The 21,282-nt window shown below is 43.0% G+C and overlaps 1 protein-coding gene across 1 annotated transcript in view; it reads left to right on the top strand.

The window, feature by feature from the left end:
* Positions 1-20,720, top strand: part of LOC130357411 (ileal sodium/bile acid cotransporter-like) — a 30,728-nt gene extending 10,008 nt beyond the window's left edge. Inside the window, exons 2-6 of the mRNA XM_056560105.1 lie at positions 2,473-2,591; positions 6,742-6,830; positions 8,961-9,136; positions 19,081-19,238; positions 20,500-20,720. Coding sequence (XP_056416080.1) covers positions 2,473-2,591; positions 6,742-6,830; positions 8,961-9,136; positions 19,081-19,238; positions 20,500-20,630 — 673 coding nt within the window. The 3' untranslated portion in view covers positions 20,631-20,720. The remainder of the gene's footprint in view (positions 1-2,472; positions 2,592-6,741; positions 6,831-8,960; positions 9,137-19,080; positions 19,239-20,499) is intronic.
* The last annotated feature ends 562 nt before the right edge of the window (positions 20,721-21,282 follow it).

Here is a 21,282-nt window from a genome sequence, read left to right as displayed (position 1 = left end):
GGGAAACTTTTCAAGATGGGTGGTGACCATGGCGGCCATTTTGAAGTTGGCCATTTTGAATCCAACTTTTGTTTTTTCAATAGGAAAAGGGTCATGTGACACATCAAACTTATTGTGAATTTCACAAGAAAACAATGATGTGCTTGGTTTTAACGTAACTTTATTCTTTCATGAGTTATATACAAGTTTCTGACCACTTATAAAATGTGTTCAATGTGCTGCCCATTGTGTTGGATTGTCAATGCAACCCTCTTCTCCCACTCTTCACACACTGATAGCAACACCGCAGGAGAAATACTAGCACAGGCTTCCAGTATCCGTAGTTTCAGGTGCTGCACATCTCGTATCTTCACAGCACAGACAATTTCCTTCAGATGACCCCAAAGATAAAAGTCTAAGGGGCTCAGATCGGGAGACCTTGGGGGCCATTCAACTGGCCCACGACGACCAATCCACTTTCCAGGAAACTGTTCATCTAGGAATGCTCGGACCTGACACCCATAATGTAGTGGTGCACCATCTTGCTGGAAAAACTCAGGGAACGTGCCAGCTTCAGTGCATAAAGAGGGAAACACATCATCTTGTAGCAATTTTGCATATCGAATGGCCTTGAGGTTTCCATTGATGAAGAATGGCCCCACTATCTTTGAACCCCATCTACCACACCATACCATGAATTTTTGTGTTCCCACAGTCTTGGAGGGATCTATCCAATGTGGGTTAGTGTCAGACCAATAGCGATGGTTTTGTTTGTTAACTTCACCATTCACATAAAAGTTTGCCTCATAACTGAACAAAATCTTCTGCGTAAACAGAGGGTCCTGTTCCAATTTTTGTTTTGCCCATTCTGCAGCACCTGAAACTACGGATACTGGAAGCCTGTGCTAGTATTTCTCCTGCGGTGTTGCTATCAGTGTGTGAAGAGTGGGAGAAGAGGGTTGCATTGACAATCCAACACAATGGGCAGCACATTGAACACATTTTATAAGTGGTCAGAAACGTGTAAATAACTCATGAAAGAATAAAGTTACGTTAAAACCAAGTGCATCATTGTTTTTCTTGGGAAATTCCCAATAAGTTTGATGTGTCACATGACCCTCTTTCTATTAAAAAAACAAAAGTTGGATTCAAAATGGCTGACTTCAAAATGGCCGCCATGGTCACCACCCATCTTGAAAAGTTCCCCCCTCACATATACTAATGTGCCACAAACAGGAAGTTAATATCACCAACCATTCCCATTTTATTAAGGTGCATCCAAATAAATGGCACACCCCGTAGTGTATTTCATCGGCAATCAAAAGGTTGGATGTTCCTTTTAAAAGTTTATTTAAAGTTTGTAGAAAAAAAAAACAAGCAACAAAATTGCCTTTTAAATAAAGCAAAGAGATATACAAAATTCACAATTCACATTCATAATGACCCATAAAATTATTAAAATTATCACACTATATTTCCCCAACCTAAAAATAGAAAATCCTGAAAATAGAATAAAAAGCTATTAAAAAGTTGTACCATGAAATACAAATAAAACTTTATGAAACCCTCCAAAAAATCCCTCGAATTTTTAGAATTACTGTTGTTTGCTTTCTCCTGATAAAACAATTGATAAAATATAATAGATAATAAATAATGTGCCCAAATGGTGTATTTAAAAAATAGAACAAATAGCTGGATCCTTAAGGTCCAAAATAGGTGGTTAATAAAGAGGTTAACTTGAAACTCTTTTACACTTGCAGCATTCAATGTTATATATATATATATATATATATATATATATATATATATACAGCAACAGAAGAATGTAGCAGCACACTGCCAGCACAAGGATATAGGTGAAACATGAACATGCAGATAAAACATGGAGAGCTATACAGCTATGGTGTAATAGATGCAAATGTGAAACTATGAAATAGTGAGGCACTTAGCTCGCAAATGTGTCTCCGCCGGCGGTCAAATAGCTTGGACCGTCCCACCGCGATAAGGTGGCCTCATTGGGACGGACCCTACACTGTGAATATGCCTCTGTGTGAACAATTCAGTAAGCATGGCAGGGTCTGGAACATCCAAGACACCTTATATACGCACCTGATAGAGGTGGGTGGGGTGCAAGGCCAACATGGAGGTAGCCACTACCCCATATGTGCAATACAGACAAAGTGCTGGCTGACTTATTCTTTGTCTATATATATATATATATATATATATATATATATATATATATATATATATACTATATATTTGAAGCTTTACATTATGTAAAACAATGTATTAACCCTCATTCTCCATGTGTCATTATTGCAGCTGAACGCAATCACTGACAAAGGCCAATGCATTGTTTTAGCACAGACTTTAGTACACAATCAGATTTTCTCCATGTGTTTTTGCTCTGTGGTCTGGCTGTTATGATACATTTGGTTTTAATATATATTATGTATGTTAACTATAGCTGAATATTGATTTGTTTTGCAGTATAAGCATGACAACTTGTTCCACACTCCTTGCATTAGGCATGATGCCACTATGCCTCTTCCTCTACACTAAAACATGGGTTGATTCTAGTTCCATCATTATTCCTTATGACAGTATTGGTAAGTCAATTATTTTACATAATAGAATATGAGAGATAATTAATCATGCACAGTAAGCAAATATGCTAACAGAGAATTTATTTAGCTATTGGAAAAAATGACTTTCTGGAAATGTTACAAGCTATGACATTGCACGCAATTTAATTTTCCTCCATCCATTTCTGCTTTATAAAAGAACAGACACATTTCCTCAATTTCTTTAAGAATGACAGCTAATGGAGAACCAGGCAAAGATGGTGGTGTGCATAAGTGAACCTTTAGAATTATCTGGATATCTGCATTACCGGTATCTTGGTCACAATTACCGATATCTGCATTACCGGTATCTTGGTCACAATTATAGACTATCACAAGTACATTGCATAAACATCCACAAAATAGGGAGTAAAAGTTTAATGAACCTCTGAATTAAATAATTTCCGGACCTCCAGCCGCAATCTCTTTCACTAAATATTTCTTCTTTAGCTGCATATAAGATAAAAAAAAAAAAATAAAATAGCCTCAAGGATTACATATTTACATATTGCATATTTTTATTTACAGTGGGCATTACATTTAAATGGTCACTGTCGCTTTAAAAAACTCTTGACATGTTGTACAGACACGATAGCTAGAAATAGCTGCCAGAAGATTGGGCGCAGTGAGACAAACTTACAATGCAAGTCTATGGGATTCTCTTGGTCAGCTGCTCTCTTAACCCCTTAAAGACCACGGGCGTATGGACACGCTCTTGCTCGCTGGTACTTAAGGACCAAAGGCGTACCTGTACGCCGGACGGGGACCGGACTGGGGTGACTGCTGATATCTATCAGCAGTCACCCCATGCAAATGCCCAGGGGGGTCCTGAATTCACACCAGCGATTTGCGGTGATTCCGTGTCATACGGGTCTCCAGTGACCAGGTGACCTGGAAAATAAGGGGGATCGGGGTTGTCCAAGACACCCACGATCCCCCTGAAGGGATAGGAGTGGGGTGGCAGGGATGCCACCCCTCCTATCCCTGCTATTGGTCGTTCAGAAGCGACGACCAATAGCAGATGAGGGGCGGGGGAGGGGGGTTAATGTTCAGTTCCCCTGCTCTGCCCACCCACAGTAGTCCGGGCAGAACGGGGGACCGGCGTCGATGGTCCACTTACCCATCGGCAGTGGGCGATGATCGGCGGCAGCAGAGGACGGCGATGGGGCTCCCTGGATCCTACGGGAGTCGGTTAGTTGCCTAGCAACATCTGGAGGGCTAGAGTTTGGAGACCACTATACAGCTGTTTGCTGTTTGGGCATGCTGGGAGTTGCAGTTTTGCAACAGCTGGAGTGCTACAGTTTGGAGAATACTGTGCAGTGGTCTCTAAACTGTAGCCCTCCAGATGATGGAAAACTGCAAATCCCAGCATGCCCAAACAGCAAACAGCTGCCTCGGCATGCTGGGAGTTGTAGTTGCGTACCCCCAGCTGTTGCATACTTACATCTCCTTCGGCAATTAGTACATGCTGGGAGTTGTAGTTTTGCAACAGCTGGAGGCACACTGGTTGGAAAATACTGAGTTAGGTAACAGAACCTAACTGAAGGTTTTCCAACCAGTGTGCCTCCAGCTGTTGCAAAACTACAACTCCCAGCATGCACAGTCTGTCAGTACATGCTGGGAGTTGTAGTTTTGAAACAGCTGGAGGTACAGGTTACATTCACATGGGCAGGTTTACAGTGAGTTTCCTGCTTCAAGTTTGAGCTGTGGCAAATTTTCTGCCGCATTGCAAACTCCTAGCGAGAAATTCACCGTAAACCCTGCCAGTGTGAATGTACCCTAAAAGCACTACAAAGCAAAAGTAGAAATGAAGCCAGCTCACCGCTGGTCCGGATATTGAGCATGGAGAAAGTGCGGACTTGCACTCATAGGCAATAAGAAATATAGAAAGAACTCCAGCTCAGGTGCAGATCAAATAAGTGTAGCTTTATTTCACATCACGCCAAAAGCAACAGGTAACAGGTCAGAAGTGACGTGTTTCGGCCAGGTGCTGGCCTTAGTCATACACCAGGTGTATGACTAAGGCCAGCACCTGGCCGAAACGCGTCGCTTTCGACCTGTTACCTGTTGCTTCTGGCGTGATGTGAAATAAAGCTACACTTATTTGATCTGCACCTGAGCTGGAGTTCTTTCTATTTTTCTAAAAACACTACACTATACTACACTAACACAAAATAAAGGGTAAAACACTACATATACACCCCTTACACTGTCCCCCAATAAAAATGAAAAACATATCGTATGGCAGTGTTTCCAACACGGAGCCTCCAGCTGTTGCAAAACAACAACTCCCAGCATTTTAAGACAGCCACTGACTGTCCAGGCATGCTGGGAGTTTAGCAACAGCTGGAGGCACCCTGTTTGGGAATCACTAGCATAGAATACCCCTATGTCCACCCCTATGCAATCCCTAATTTAGTCCTCAAATGCACATGGCGCTCTCTCACTTCAGAGCCCTGTCGTATTTCAAGGAAACAGTTTAGGGCCACATATGGCCACGTATTTCCATACTCGGGAGAAATTGCACTACAAATTTTGGGGGCTTTTTCTCATTTTACCAGCCTGTTAGTGTAAAAAAAGAAAAAATGTTAGACTAACATGCTGGTGTTGTCCCATACTTTTATTTTCACAATCGGTAAAAGGGAAAAAAAGACGCACCACAAGGCTCAGGAGTGAGAGCGCACTATGTACATTTGAGGCCTAAATTGGTGATTAGCACAGGGGTGGCTGATTTTACAGCGGTTCTGACATAAACACAAAAAATAAATACCCACGTGTGACCCCATTTTGGAAACTACACCCCTCATGGAATGTAACAAGGGGTATAGTGAGCCTTAACACCCCACAGGTGTTTGAAGAATTTTCATTAAAGTTGGATGGGAAAATAAAAAAAATATTTTACCCTAAATATTTCCTTTTCACAAGTGACAATAGGAAAAAAGTCCCCCAAAATTTGTAACCACATTTCTTCTGAGTAAGAACATACCCTGTATGTGGATGTAAAGTGTTCTGCGGGCGAACTACAATGCTCAGAAGAGAAGGAGCACCATTGGGCTTTTGGAGAGAAAATTTGTCCGGAATTGAAGGCCACGTGTGTTTACAAAGCCCCCATTGTGCCAGAACAATGGACCCCCCACATGTGACCCCATTTTGGAAACTACACCCCTCACGGAATGTAATAAGGGGTACAGTGAGCATTTATGTCCCACAGGTGTCTGACAGATTTTTGGAACAGTGGTCCGTGAAAATGAAAAATGTTTTTATCATGGGGTCATTTTTGGGATATTTCTAATATGAAGGCCCTTCAAAACCCCTTCAAAACTGAACTGGTCCCTGGAAAATTCCGATTTTGAAAATTTAGTGAAAAATTTGAAAATTGCTGCTGAACTTTGAAGCCCTCTGATGTCTTCCAAAGGTAAAAACATGTCAACTTTATGATGCAAACATAAAGTAGACATATTGTATATGTGAATCAATATATAATTTATTTGGAATGTTTATTTTCCTTACAAGCAGAGAGCTTCAAAGTTAGAAAAAGTTAGTTTTTTCATCAAATTTGGGAATTTTTCACCAAGAAATGATGCAAGTATCGCCAAAAATTTATCACTAGCATAATGTAGAATATGTCACGAAAAAACTATCTCAGAATCAGACTGAAAAGTTAAAGCATCCCAGAGTTATTAATGCTTAAAGCAACAGATGTACAAAAAACGCTCTGGTCCTCAAGGTGAAAATGGGCTTGGTCCTTAAAGGGGTACTCTGCCCCTAGACATCTTATCCCCTATCCAAAGGACCGCTCCCTCCCATAGACTTGGGTGGAATCGTGACATCACCATCTTCCGTCCCCGTGGTCGGGAGGAATTAGCCTGAGATCCTCCAGCGCTTCCGGAAGCAGTTACAGGTGGGTGCTACTTGCTATATTGCGGGGGTCCCCAATGGCGGGACCCCGGCAATCTGAAATCTTATCCCCTATGCTTTGGATACGGGATTAGATGTCTAGGGGCGGAGTACCCTTTGAAGGGGTTAAAATGTCTCTATGACATGTCTAAAGATTTTTTAAAGCGTAAGGCACAGTTTAGCATAAAAGATAATGTATATTTATCATGAGATAATTGACCACTTTTTTTTCTTGCAGGCATTGCTTTAGTCTCTCTTGTTGTTCCAGTTGGAGTTGGAATTTTTGTCAATTACAAATGGCCGCGAGTGGCCAAAAAAATCCTTAAGGTAAGTATAAGAGTTTAGAAAATATTACTCAAACTTTAGTGCTCACAAATAAAATTGATTCCAGCATCTAAAATCAAAGCATCAAAATAATGTTACCTAGCAGTTGTGGCCACAGTCATTTGAAGTAAAAATAGCTCTACCATTATGTTTGTACAGCAGCACATCACAGATGAAGCCAATTGGCGATTCAACTTTCTTAAAAGAAAGTTCAGCCATGCAATCACATACAGAAATAATAGGCCCAGGGTGCGTCATTGCTGAACAACTGATCATTTCATATTCCCAAATGATCTGTTTGTTCTGCTATAAAAGCTGTCTATTGTAGGGTAGTAGTATACTAATCTCACACTATTATATGCAGTTTTCTAAAGTTGTTTTTCTGTTTTACTTTTTATTTCCCAGGCAAGTGTCAAGGAGGCAAGGCCAAGCTGTTCTAGTGCCACAGCCTGGCATGCCTCCTTACTCATCCTCGCCTCCCAGCCACGCCTTGACTGATGCTCAAAGCCTTGTATGTGAATCACGGTGGGTCTGGAAGGTGAAGGTATGAAAATGCGTGCCAGGCTGTGGTACTTGAGCAGCTCAGCCTCCCTTTACTCCTTGCCTCCTGAGGGAGAAAAAGTAGATTTTGTATATAGATAACAATCACCATCAGCTCCAGGAAATGTACAGTTTACTGTCATACCCTAACAGCTATCCAACAGTGCCTGCAGCTCTTAGCAGCAACATACAGCTGACAGGTACCCTTTCAAGTCCAGTGGATATGGTTGTTCCACTGTTCCACATTCATCCAAAGGATAGGGGATAATATGTTGGATTGCTGGGGGCCCGCCGCTAAAAAGGTACTTGAACATCAGGTAAAAAATATAAATGCTGCTTAACTATACAACATTGCTTATTTGTTTATCACAGTCCTGAAACCCCTAAAAATCTATGTATTTATGAATCTGTAATCCCCTCATTATTTCAGGTGCTTGCTCAGTACTACAGTACAATTTACAGAATGCATTGTTTTCCTTCAGCTCTCCCACCCTGCCTATTACCTTCCCACAGTGATCCTGCCAGTTCCAGAGCTGATTCAGAAGATTGCATAACATAGCAGAACAGGCACCTGCTGTATTCATTCCCAGCCTGCTTCTCTGCTTGTGACACTATTTAGCATAAGGCAGCATTCTGTCAACACACCTCATTCTTTCCTAAAGTTATTGAAAGAGCTTAATTGATCATTCAGTCGTCATTACAAGTCATACAATATATTACAATCATACAAAGAATGATAGTATAACATACAGCACATGTTCCCTAAGCAATACACTATACCACATGCTACACTAACATTCTGCTCTATAACATATCATAAAAGAAACAAAGTTGAACAACAATACATTACAGTCTGTGATTGAGGATACATGCAGGATCTATAGGGGTAGGGAGGGGTGGATCACAGGGCCAAGCTACTCAGCAAACATATGGGTAGGTGGGGAAGTAAAAGGGCATTAGTCCTCTTCTTTATGTCTTTATCTGGACTGTCCAAGATGGAAAAGTCTCTAAGCAGGCTGTGAATCAGTCTGTGGCAGTCCCATACGGGCCAGCCATATAGCATCCTTAAAACAGTTCATAAGGCACTAGGCCTCCTGAATGGCCTCCCCATCATGAACCCCAGGAAATAGTCCATAAAGCACCTAATAGTACAATAGGTGGTTTCTCTTCCCTAAAGTCTCAATAAAGATATATATTTATGTGTGTATATGATAAGGAGATAGTGATGTAAGCTGGAGGAGCTGGAGATAGTGGCATAGCTCAAGGTGTGAGGATTCAGTTCAGAGACAAGATCCAGCCAAACCTACTGAGTCAGCAGAGGATGATGGGTTGTCTCAGGAGACAGGAGACAGGGAGATGCTCATACAACATTACACTGGCAATGAAAGAACTACACAAATTCCTGTCAGGAGGTTTTCAAGCAAGACAGTACAATTTGTGATAACACTATATCAGTAATTTATATATCTTGGGGTGATAGTTTTACTTAAGTACAATTTTCCAATTCCGGTACACCCCTTGACTTTAACAAACCAGCTCCTAATCAGAGGAATCTTTGTAAGATCAAACTGACGAATGCTATTTTCCTTGCAGATAGGATCCATTACAGGAGGTATCCTTATTGTACTTATAGCTGTTATAGGTGGAGTTTTGTACAAAGGATCATGGGACATTGCCCCTAAATTGTGGATCTTAGGGACAGTATTTCCAGCTGCGGGTTTTGTTTTTGGCTTCTTGTTGGCTTATATATCTAACCAAACATGGAGCAGGTATGTATGCCAAATATTTGTGTCCATGTCTTTTTTTTTTTTATAATATCCTTAAACCATATCTCCACTTTAAAAAAATTTTGTTTGTTAAATATGCAGCAAAACTGCTCAGAAATACTGCACATTATTTTAACTGCAGTTTTTGAACCAAAGACAGGCACGGACCCAATAGAAAGAAGGAAGTATAAGTCCTTTCTTAATTTAGCTACCGGTAATTCCTTTTAAATCCACTTCAGGTTTTGACAAAAAAAATACCCCCAAAAAGTAAAAATGGCCTAAAAAACTGCAGTGTTTTTCCAAATATATGCTGTTTATGAAGTCACTCTTGGGTCTCCTTCACATACATCTTTATTTAGCCCTTTTTGGTTTATAAAAAAAAGTGAAAAAGTTAAATCAATTTAAAAAAAAACCTCTTAAATGCCAGGGTTTTGGTGCTGTTTTGGTGTATTGTTTTTACAGAATATTGCCCCAGTTATTAGTAAAAAAAAAACTGTCTGATTTGCCCACAGCAACTAGCTATGGGCTTTCATTTTACAGCATAGCTTTCTTTTTGTCAGAGCAATTAGAGAAATAAAAGCTAAACTGTTACTATGGGCAATTTAGATTAATTGATAAAACTGGGACAATGCAGGAGATACGCCGGTCTTATGTAAAAGCTCACCCCTACAAGCTGCACTTGATTTATTGACAGGCATATGTGTGTAGCGGCCATAGATATCTAGACCAGCTTGAAGCTGGCATCAAGTTCAGCTACAATTTACACCTGTTTTTCATGTGTAAATTGTAGTAAGTTTGGCTTATACAGTTTGCATGATGTTCTATGCTAGTACCATAGGGCACCACAGAAAAGATTGTGTATTCAGTGCTTAACCTCTTCAGGACATAGGGCGTATGGATACGCCCTGCATTCCGAGTCCTTAAGGACCGAGGGCGTATCCATACGCCCGTGGGAAATCCGGCCCCCACCGCTAGCCGGAGGGGCGCCGGAGCCGGATGCCTGCTGAAATCGTTCAGCAGGCATCCCGGCATATCGCCCAGGGGGGTCATTATGTCCCCCCATGTCGGCGATCGCAGCACATCGCTCATCAATTCAGATGAGCGATGCGCTGCGATTCCGTTCCCCGCCGCTCACCGGGCGGGGATCGGAGCCGGATGTCTGCTGATTTCTATCAGCAGACATCCCGGCAGTGTGCCGGAGGAGGTCCGGAGGACCTCCTATACCGGCAATCGCTGCAGGACGCTGGTAACTACTAACCGGCGTTCTGCAGCGGTTCCGGGTCCTCAGGGTCACGTGTGACCCTGTTGCCCGGATATATATGGTGACTGGTGGTGTAGTATACACCACCAATCACCATCCGTACTGTACTGGGGGCTGGCATTGTGGCCACCCCCCTCAGTACAGTTGTGATTGGGTGGCCAAAGTGGCCACACCAATCACAGTGTAATGGGAGGGGATGGTGGGGGGTAGGAGCACGTTGCTCCGTTCTGCCCACCATTCCACAGAGATCTGGTGTGCAGGACGGAGCCCCGTGCTGCCCACCATCCCCTCAGTAAAAAAAAAGTGCCCCTTGCCCCCTTTCTGTGGCCCCTTGGCACAGAAATCCCCAGGGATTGCTTTAGATTTAGGTAGGGACAGGTTAGGGTTAAAAAAAAAAAGTTTTCTTTTTTTTTCTTTTTTGGGCGTACCTCAGTGGGTGTCCGTGGGTCCGTAGCACCTTTAGCTGCGTGACCCCGGCCCTGCTGGGTCGCTGCGGTCTGCCGCCAGCCTTTTTTTTTTTGGCGCAGATCTTTTTTTTTTTCTTTTTTCCCTAAGCGTGTGTGCGGACCCTCTTAGTTATAAAAGAGCGGTCCGCCACCGTTTGTTAAAGCCCACCCGCCACTGATCAGTCCCGTAGTACTGATCAGCGTTTTTTTTTGTGGTGCCGGCGCTTTTTTACGCGTTTTCTAGCGCTTTTTTTGCACCCATAGGCGGTCCGTGCCACCAGTAGCAGGCGTGTACTGTGTGGCCGGACCTCACCTGTGTGTGTGGCGTGCCTCACCGCTGTCAGTGATTTATCACTGATCAGCGTTTTTTTTGTGGTAAAGGCACTTTTTTCGGTTAACGCGTATTTTTTTTGCACCCATAGGCGGTCCGTGCCACCAGTAGCAGGCGTGTACTGTGTGGACGGACCGTACCTGTGTGTGCAGCCTGTCCCACCGCTGTCGGTGATTTATCACTGATCAGCGTTTTTTTTTTTTTGTTCAGGCGGGTGCATTTTTTCCGGGGTTAAGCGTTTTTTTATTTTATTTTTCGGGTTTTTTGTGTGGGGGTCTGAGTACAAGCCACCAGCCACTGTTCTGGGCTGAGTGGCCGGACCCCCCTCTGACTTCTGCGCCCCTTGCCGCCACAAGCGCTAATCAGTGCGCACACCACTGATTAGATAAACGCTTATTTTTTTGGCGCAGGGTTTTTTTTGCGCTAGAAGTCCCCCCTTTTTTTTTTAAAAGTCCCCTTTTTATTTTATATTTTTTTCTGTTAGGGCGGGTTAGTTTAGTTAGGTTAGGTTAGGGTGGGTTAGGGCGGGTTAGGGAGGTAGTATCGCACCACACCACACGCAGCACACACACCAATAAAGTTTCCCCCCCCCCACACACACACATACCCGTATCTCCCCATTAGAGTAGGGAAATGGCCCGCAGAGCGTTTTCGGCGGAGGAGGCATATGCCATAATTGCCTCCGACACCGAGAGCGGCTCAGAGGACGATGAAGACCCCACCTTCCTTATTTCATCGTCCTCCTCATCATCTAGTTCAGATGATGAGCCACCAAGGCGGCGGAGACGCCGCCGTGCGGTGCCGCAAACCTCCTCTGCCCTTGACCCTGTGCCCCATGCTAGTATGAGTCCCCACTGGTACCTCGTACCGGAGAACTTGTCTGGGCTGAGCCAGCGGACCACGAGCCCGTGATTCCTGAGTTTGTTGGCGACTCAGGAATCAAGATTAACATCGCCGGGTTCACTGAAAAGGACTTTTTCGGTCATTTTTTCAGTGACGACTTTGTTAATCTAATGGTTACACAGACGAATCTGTATGCCCAACAGTTCGTCGCCGCTAACCCGGGCTCACTTTTAGCTAGACCCGGTGGCTGGACTCCAGTCGATGCAGCCGAAATGAGGACCTTTTGGGGCCTTGCGCTGCATATGGGTCTAGTTAAAAAACCCAGTGTCAGGCAATATTGGAGTGGGGACGTCTTTTACCAGACACCCCTCTACAGTATGGCCATGGCACGTTCCCGGTTCGAGGCCATTCGGAGATGTTTGCATTATGCTGATAATGCGGCATGTCCCCCCCGAACTGATCCCGCGTATGACCGCCTGTATAAAATCAGGCCGGTCATCAATCACTTCGGGGCCAGATTTTGGGAGGCCTATGTCCCTGGAAGGGAGGTCGCTATTGATGAGTCGCTCATCAGCTTTAAGGGGAGACTCAGCTTCCGGCAATACATCCCTACCAAGCGAGCGCGGTATGGCGTGAAGATGTATAAACTTTGCGAGAGTACCTCCGGGTACACTTGCAAGTTTATGGTGTATGAGGGACGAGATTCCTGCATTGAACCCCCAGATTGTTCCCCCACTCTGGGTGTTAGCGGGAAAATCGTTTGGGGCCTTTTGCACCCATTGCTAGATAAAGGTTACCACCTTTACGTGGATAACTTTTATACTAGTATCCCTCTCTTCACATCCCTCGCCGCCAGATCCACGCTCGCTTGTGGGACAGTCCGGAAGAATCAAAGAGGCCTTCCTTCCTATCCCCTGCAGACTCCTATCCCCCGGGGTGAGTCCCGTGCCCTCACCCATGATAACCTGTTGTTGGTCCGGTATAAGGACAAGAGGGATGTCCTTATGCTCACCACAATTCATGGGAATGGCAGCACCCCTGTCCCTGTGCGAGGTACCGTGGGACCGGTCCTCAAGCCCGATTGTATTCTGGACTACAATCGGTATATGGGGGGAGTTGATCTTTCTGATCAAGTCCTCAAGCCATATAATGCCATGCGGAAAACAAAGATATGGTACAAAAAAGTTGCGGTCTACATGGTACAGGTTGCCATGTACAACTCTTTTGTACTGTACAAGAACGCTGGCAACACAGGGACATACCTGGAGTTCCAAGAGGAAGTTCTAAAGGCCCTCATCTATGGTGACCGCCAAAGAGCGGGTCAGAGCACCTCTGTAACTTCAGGTCCCCGGATCGTCCCCGGCCAACACTTTCCATGTGTGATCCCCCACACTGGAAAGAAGGGACGATCTCAGAAGAAATGCAGAGTGTGTCGCAAGAGGGGGATTCGAAAGGACACCACCACTCAATGCGACACTTGCCCCGATCATCCGGGCCTCTGCATAGGCTGCTTCAGGGAGTATCACACTTCCATGGAGTACTACATTTTCCGTCATTTGCCCTAATATTAATTACCCACAATTCGACTCCAATGTACCAGTCCAGGGTACACTGTCTTCCAAATTTTATACCAAACCCCCCCCCCCCCCCCAAATAAAAAAATAACCTTTTTCTCAATACCCCCAATATCTTTTTTTTTTCTTCCCCCTAAAAAATGGGTCATGGGACACAGAGTCAACAGCATTGGAGGTTTGCAGTTGCCTCAAATGCGCAACGCTCTCTCTCCCCACCTGAGCGGGTTGCGCATTTGAGGTAACAGAATAGGGACGGCCCCACACATCCCCTTCCCAGAATGATGATTCAGAGTATAGGGTTTGGGGCGGGCATCCTTTTTACTTTTGGCTGTACTCTGGGTCATCATTCTGGGAAAATAATTGGCATATCAGTTCTAAAATTGCAATTTTCTTCCCCCCATAGTACACTTCATCCATTCCTGGAAAATAAATGAAGGGAACACCCATCTGTTCCAAATCTCCACTTCACCCTATACACCTTCCCTAGGGGGTGTACTGTTTGTAATAATCTCACATATGGGTGTTCCTTTCTTGTATTTTCCTCTGAATGTATGTAACTGTTAGGTCCGTAACAAACATCCGCCTCAAATGCGAAGAGTTCTCGCTGAACTCTGTCGTATTTCCAGGCGACAATTCAGAGTCACATGTTAGTTGTTCCCAAAAAGATGAAGCAGAGCATAGGTTGAAAATTGCAATTTTCAAAAGCTACCCTTCATCCATTCCTGGAAAATAAATTTAGGAAACCCCTGTGCGTTAGAAATGTCCTCTTTACCCCTATACCCATTCCTCAGGGTGGGTACTTTCTGTAATGGTGTCACATGTGGGTGTTTCATTTTTGTATTTTCCTCGGAATGTATGTAACCGTCAGCTACTGATATGCCATAGGCCACAAATACAAAGTGACCTCTATGACTTCTGAGCCTTGTTGTGCGCCCGCCCAGCACGTTACCCCATATGTGGATGGATTTTTATAGTCAGGGGAAAAAGCCCTCCAAAATTTGTAACCCAATTCCTCATATTACCCCTTGTGAAAATGTTAAAAATTGGGTAACCCCAGCATTTTAGTGTAAAAAAATCAAATTTTTCAATTTAGGCCCACTTTTCAAAAAACCTGTGAGGTGTAAGAACTCACTGTAACACTGTTACGTTCCCCGAGGGGTCTAGTTTCCAAAATGTAATGCCATGTGGTTTTTTTTCTGCTGTCCTGGCACCAAAGGGGCTTCCTAAATGAGGCATGCCCCCAGAGCAAAATTTACTTCCAAAAAGCCAAAATGTGACTCCTTCTCTTCTGAGATATGTAGTGCGCCAACAGAGCACTTTTTACCCCCATATGGGGTGTTTTCTGAATCGGGAGAAATTGGGCTTCAAATTTTGGGGGGTATTTTCTGCTATTACCCTTTTAAAAAATGTAAAATTTTGGGGAAAACAAGCATTTTAGGTAAAAAATTTTACTTTTTTTTTACATTTGCAAAAGTCATGAAACCCCTGTGGGGTATTAAGGTTCACTTTACCCCTTGTTATGTTCCCCAAGGGGTCTAGTTTCCAAAATGGTATGCCATGTGTTATTTTTTTGCTGTCCTGGCACCATAGGGGGTTCCTAAATGCGGCATGCCCCCAGAGCAAAATTTGCTTCCAAAAAGCCAAATGTGACTCCTTCTCTTCTGATACCTGTAGTGCGCCAGCAGAGCACTTTTTACCCCCATATGGGGTGTTTTCGGAATCGGGAGAAATTGGGCTTCAAATTTTGGGGGGGTATTTTCTGCTATTACCCTTTTCAAAAATGTAAAATTTTTGGGAAAACAAGCATTTTAGGTAAAAAATTTTACTTTTTTTTTACATTTGCAAAAGTCATGAAACCCCTGTGGGGTATTAAGGTTCACTTTACCCCTTGTTATGTTCCCCAAGGGGTCTAGTTTCCAAAATGGTATGCCATGTGTTATTTTTTTGCTGTCCTGGCACCATAGGGGCTTCCTAAATGCGGCATGCCCCCAGAGCAAAATTTGCTTCCAAAAAGCCAAATGTGACTCCTTCTCTTCTGAGACCTGTAGTGCGCCAGCAGAGCACTTTTTACCCCCATATGGGGTGTTTTCTGAATCGGGAGAAATTGGGCTTCAAATGTTGGGGGGCATTTTCTGCTATTACCCTTTTCAAAAATGTAAAATTTTTGGGCAAACAAGCATTTTAGGTAAAAAATTTTACTTTTTTTTTACATTTGCAAAAGTCATGAAACCCCTGTGGGGTATTAAGGTTCACTTTACCCCTTGTTATGTTCCCCAAGGGGTCTAGTTTCCAAAATGGTATGCCATGTGTTTTTTTTTTTGCTGTCCTGGCACCATAGGGGCTTCCTAAATGCGGCATGCCCCCAGAGCAAAATTTGCTTCCAAAAAGCCAAATGTGACTCCTTCTCTTCTGAGACCTGTAGTGCGCCAGCAGAGCACTTTTTACCCCCATATGGGGTGTTTTCTGAATCGGGAGAAATTGGGCTTCAAATGTTAGGGGGCATTTTCTGCTATTACCCTTTTCAAAAATGTAAAATTTTTGGGCAAACAAGCATTTTAGGTAAAAAATTTAACTTTTTTTTTACATTTGCAAAAGTCATGAAACCCCTGTGGGGTATTAAGGTTCACTTTACCCCTTGTTATGTTCCCCAAGGGGTCTAGTTTCCAAAATGGTATGCCATATGTTTTTTTTTTGTTGTCCTGGCACCATAGGGGCTTCCTAATTGCGGCATGCCCCCAAAGCAAAATTTGCTTCCAAAAAGCCAAATGTGACTCCTTCTCTTCTGAGACCTGTAGTGCGCCAGCAGAGCACTTTTTACCCCCATATGGGGTGTTTTCTGAATCGGGAGAAATTGGGCTTCAAATTTTGGGGGGCATCTTCTGCTATTACCCTTTTCAAAAATGTAAAATTTTTGGGAAAACAAGCATTTTAGGTAAAAAAATTTACTTTTTTTTTACATTTGCAAAAGTCATGAAACCCCTGTGGGGTATTAAGGTTCACTTTACCCCTTGTTATGTTCCCCAAGGGGTCTAGTTTCCAAAATGGTATGCCATATGTTTTTTTTTGCTGTCCTGGCACCATAGGGGCTTCCTAAATGCGGCATGCCCCGAAAGCAAAATTTGCTTCCAAAAAGCCAAATGTGACTCCTTCTCTTCTGAGACCTGTAGTGCGCCAGCAGAGCACTTTTTACCCCCATATGGGGTGTTTTCTGAATCGGGAGAAATTGGGCTTCAAATTTTGGGGGGCATTTTCTGCTATTACCCTTTTCAAAAATGTAAAATTTTTGGGAAAACAAGCATTTTAGGTAAAAAATTTTACTTTTTTTTTACATTTGCAAAAGTCATGAAACCCCTGTGGGGTATTAAGGTTCACTTTACCCCTTGTTATGTTCCCCAAGGGGTCTAGTTTCCAAAATGGTATGCCATGTGTTATTTTTTTGCTGGTTTGACACCCTAGGGGCTTCCTAAAGGTGACATGCCCCCCAAAAACCATTTCAGAAAAATGTTCTCTCCAAAATCCCCTTGTCGCTCCTTCGCTTCTGAGCCCTCTACTGCGCCCGCCGAACAATTAACATAGACATATGAGGTATGTGCTTACTCAAGAGAAATTGGGCTACAAATACAAGTAAAAATTTTTTCCTTTTACCTCTTGCAAAAATTCAAAAATTGGGTCTACAAGAACATACGAGTGTAAAAAATGAAGATTTTGAATTTTCTCCTTCAGATTGCTGCTATTCCTGTGAAACACCTAAAGGGTTAAAACACTGACTGAATGTCATTTTGAATACTTTGGGGGGTGTAGTTTTTATAATGGGGTCTTTCATGGGGTATTTCTAATATGAAGACCCTTCAAATCCACTTCAAACCTGAACTGGTGTCTGAAAAATAGCGAGTTTGAAAATTTTGTAAAAAATTGGAAAATTGCTGCTGAACTTTGAAGCCCTCTGGTGTCTTCCAAAAGTAAAAACTCATAAATTTTATGATGCAGACATAAAGTAGACATATTGTATATGTGAATAATAAAAAAAAAAATGGAATATCCATTTTCCTTACAAGCAGAGAGCTTCAAAGTTTGAAAAATGCAAAATTTTCAATTTTTTCATGAAATTTTGGGATTTTTCACCAAGAAAGGATGCAAGTTACCACAAAATTTTACCACTATGTTAAAGTAGAATATGTCACGAAAAAACAATCTCAGAATCAGAATGATAACTAAAAGCATTCCAGAGTTATTAATGTTTAAAGTGACAGTGGTCAGATGTGCAAAAAACGCTCCGGTCCTTAAGGCCAAAATGGGCTTGGTCCTGAAGGGGTTAAAGGGGTACTCTAGAGGAAAAAAATTATAATGTTTTCAAATCAACTGGTGCCAGAAAGATTTGTAAATTATTTCTATTTAAAAAATCTTAAGCCTTCCAGTTCTTATCAGCTGCTGTATGCTCCAGAGGAAGTTGTATAGTTCTTTCCAATCTGATAAAAGTGCTCTCTGCTGCCACCTCTGTCCGAGTCAGGAACTGTCCAGAGCAGGAGAAAATCCCCATAACAAACCTCCCCTGCAGTTCCTGACACGAACAGAGGTGGCCACAGAGAGCACTGTAATCAGACTAGAAAGAACTACACAACTTTCTCTGTAGTATACAGCACCTCATAAGTACTGGAAGGTTTACGATTTTTAAATACAGTGGTCCCTCAACATACAATGGTAATTTGTTCCAAATGAACGATCGTTAGTTGAAACCATCGTATATTGAGGGATCCATGCAATGAAAAGTATAGGACAGTTATCTCCAACCTGCAGACCTCCAGATGTTGCAAAATTACAACTCCCAGCATGCCCGGACAACCAACGGCTGTCCGGGCATGCTGGGAGTTGTAGTTTTGCAACATCTGGTGGTCCGCAGGTTGAAGCTTACTGGTATAGAAGGTTATACAGTACTCACTCGTCCCCGCCGCTCACCGCTGCCCTGGATGCCCTGCGTCTCTTCATCGCCGTCATCACATCGTTGCGCACGCCGCTCCTATTGGATGATGGGACGGCGTGCACGGTGACATGATGACGACGATGGAGAGTGCCGGCAATGCAAGGGATCCCGAAGAGGACCAACCGGTGCAGCGGGGACAGGTGAATGACACCCACCAGACCACACGGGGCATCTTAAACAGCTATCCGGCAGCAGCTGATGCAGTCTGCGCTGCCGGATAGCTGTTTATGCGATGGCCCCAACATAAAAAAGCATTGTATGTTGAAATTATCGTATGTTGGGGCCATCGTAGGTCGGGGGGTCACTGTAGAAGTAATTTGCACATCTGTGAAACTTTCTGGTTGTTAGGCAAAAATGGGTCGCCATCAGTTAGGATGTGGACCAGGGCATAAAATAAAGGGCATAAAATTCAGTAAAGTTTAATAGAGATAACTAAAAATGATGTGCCGTTTTATTAGACTATTATCTATTGCTTTACTCAAGATTCTTAATCTTTTTTTCCCCCTGTATTTAGGTGCCGAACAGTCTCATTGGAAACAGGAATGCAAAATACTCAACTTTGTACCACAATTATTCAGCTTTCCTTTACGCCAGAGCAGCTTAGCTTGATGTTCACTTTCCCACTTATCTACAGTATTTTCCAGATGGCGTTTGCCGCAATACTACTAATAGGTAAGTTGCTTTGCCTATACAGCTCTTATGATGATCTAACCCAGAGGCCCTCATTTACCATTGCGAACCCGACATATTTTGTCGGGTTGTGTGGCAGCTTCTGTCGCAATGCGTCAGAAATTCTGTCTGCGCCAGAATTTGCACCTGAATTGAAAAAACCCCGACCAACTCTCCATTTTGCGAAGAAAACCAGAAAATGGAGCGTGGCTCCGGGAAAGGGGGCCTCCAAAAGGGGCGAGTTCCTGACATTTTCACAAAAACCCAACATATTTACAAAGGTTTCCACATAAAATGTGGTGGATTTCAGCTGAGGAAAACCCGACAGATCAGAACATGTGTAAAAAAAAAAAGAGAATGTAGGGAAAGTGGAAAATGTAGGGAAACCTTAGTAAATACCGTGGAAAATAAATTGTAGGGAATTAAAACCCACAAAGAAACCTACACTCCACTCTTAGTAAATGAGCGTTTCCAAACCAGAGTGTCTCCAGCTGTTGCAAAACAACAACTCCCAGCATTCACTTTACACCTGTATACAGTTGTGGAGAACAGTGTAGTCTGCCAGGCTTTCCTGTCCCACAATAAAATGTATACCACGGTAAAGCAAACCAATGGCAGTTCCAAATATAGAATTGTGAGATTTACCAAAACCTGCCCAGAGGAAAAGTTGCTGAGTTGCCCATAGCAACCAATCAGATCGCTTCTTTCATTTGTAAAGAGGCGTCTGAAAAATGAAAGAAGCAATCTGATTGGTTGCTATAGCAACTCAGCAACTTTTCCTCTGGACAGGTTTTGATAAATCTCTCCCATGGTCTTATCAACCCTATGGGAACCCAATTGCACGCTGCTGTATAGCTTTCCATTGGTAATCCAATATATCAGTGACCTACCTCACATAATAAATGTGAAGGCCTTAATCTGAGACAAAAAAAAATGGGTTCAGTTTATAGCATACTTTTTTACTGATAGGTGCAGGTCTTTTCTATGAACTTTAAATATAATTTTAAATACATTTTTATGTTTCTGCATGTATGGCTGGGTTCGTCCAATTTTTATTTTATTTTACATGCCAATTTGCGCAGAGAATGCATCTGTAGTCTGTATAATGCATCTGCTAAATAAAATGGTGTATTTTTGCGGGATATTATGTGTAAATTACACTACAGGCGGAAAATGACATTACATTGTGTCTACCCAGTCTACAACTTAATAAATTCTGAATGCTTCAGTTTTCATCTAACATGAATTATAACTTTTCTCTTAGGATACCGCTTGACCTTGTATTTTGGTAAAAACAAGACCGATAATAATATTGAAGAAAATAAACCAGATTCACTTAACGGAGAGACAAATTCAGGGTTCCAGTTGGATGAGAAGACGAGTAATGGGATTTAGCAACTTAAGATAATGCTGCTACGTAGCCAAGAATATTAACATACCGTATATACTCGAGTATAAACCGACCCGAATATAAGCCGAGGCCCTGCATTTCACCCCAAAAACCCAGGAAAAGTTATTGACTCGACTATAAGCCTAGGGTGGGAAATACATCATCCCCCCATGTCATCATCCCCCCCATATCATCATCCCGACCCCGTCATTAACACCCCCGTCATCATCCCCCTCGTCATCATCCACCCCCCTTCATCATCACCGCCTGTCAATCCCTTCAGCAGTGGTCTTCAACCTGCGGACCTCCAGATGTTGCAAAACTACAACTCCCAGCATGCCCGGACAGCCGATGGCTGTCCGGGCATGCTGGGAGTTGTAGTTTTGCAACATCTGGAGGTCCGCAGGTTGAAGACAGTAAAGGTAGTGGAGAGTCGGCACTAGTGTTGCTCGCGAATATTCGCAATTCGAATATTATTCGCGAATATCGCATATTCGCGAATTCGCGAATTTCGCGAATATAGCGCTATATATTCGTAATTACGAATATTCGTTTTTTTTTTTTTTTTTTTTATTCACAGTACACATCACAGTGATCACCCCTCTCTGCTTCCAGCTTATGTGGTGTAAAGAAGGCTGTAATACTACTGTGTGAGAC

Source organism: Hyla sarda, chromosome 2 (genome assembly GCF_029499605.1).
Source record: "Hyla sarda isolate aHylSar1 chromosome 2, aHylSar1.hap1, whole genome shotgun sequence".
Classification (NCBI taxonomy): domain Eukaryota; kingdom Metazoa; phylum Chordata; class Amphibia; order Anura; family Hylidae; genus Hyla; species Hyla sarda.
This window is presented reverse-complemented; position numbering and strand designations above follow the sequence as displayed.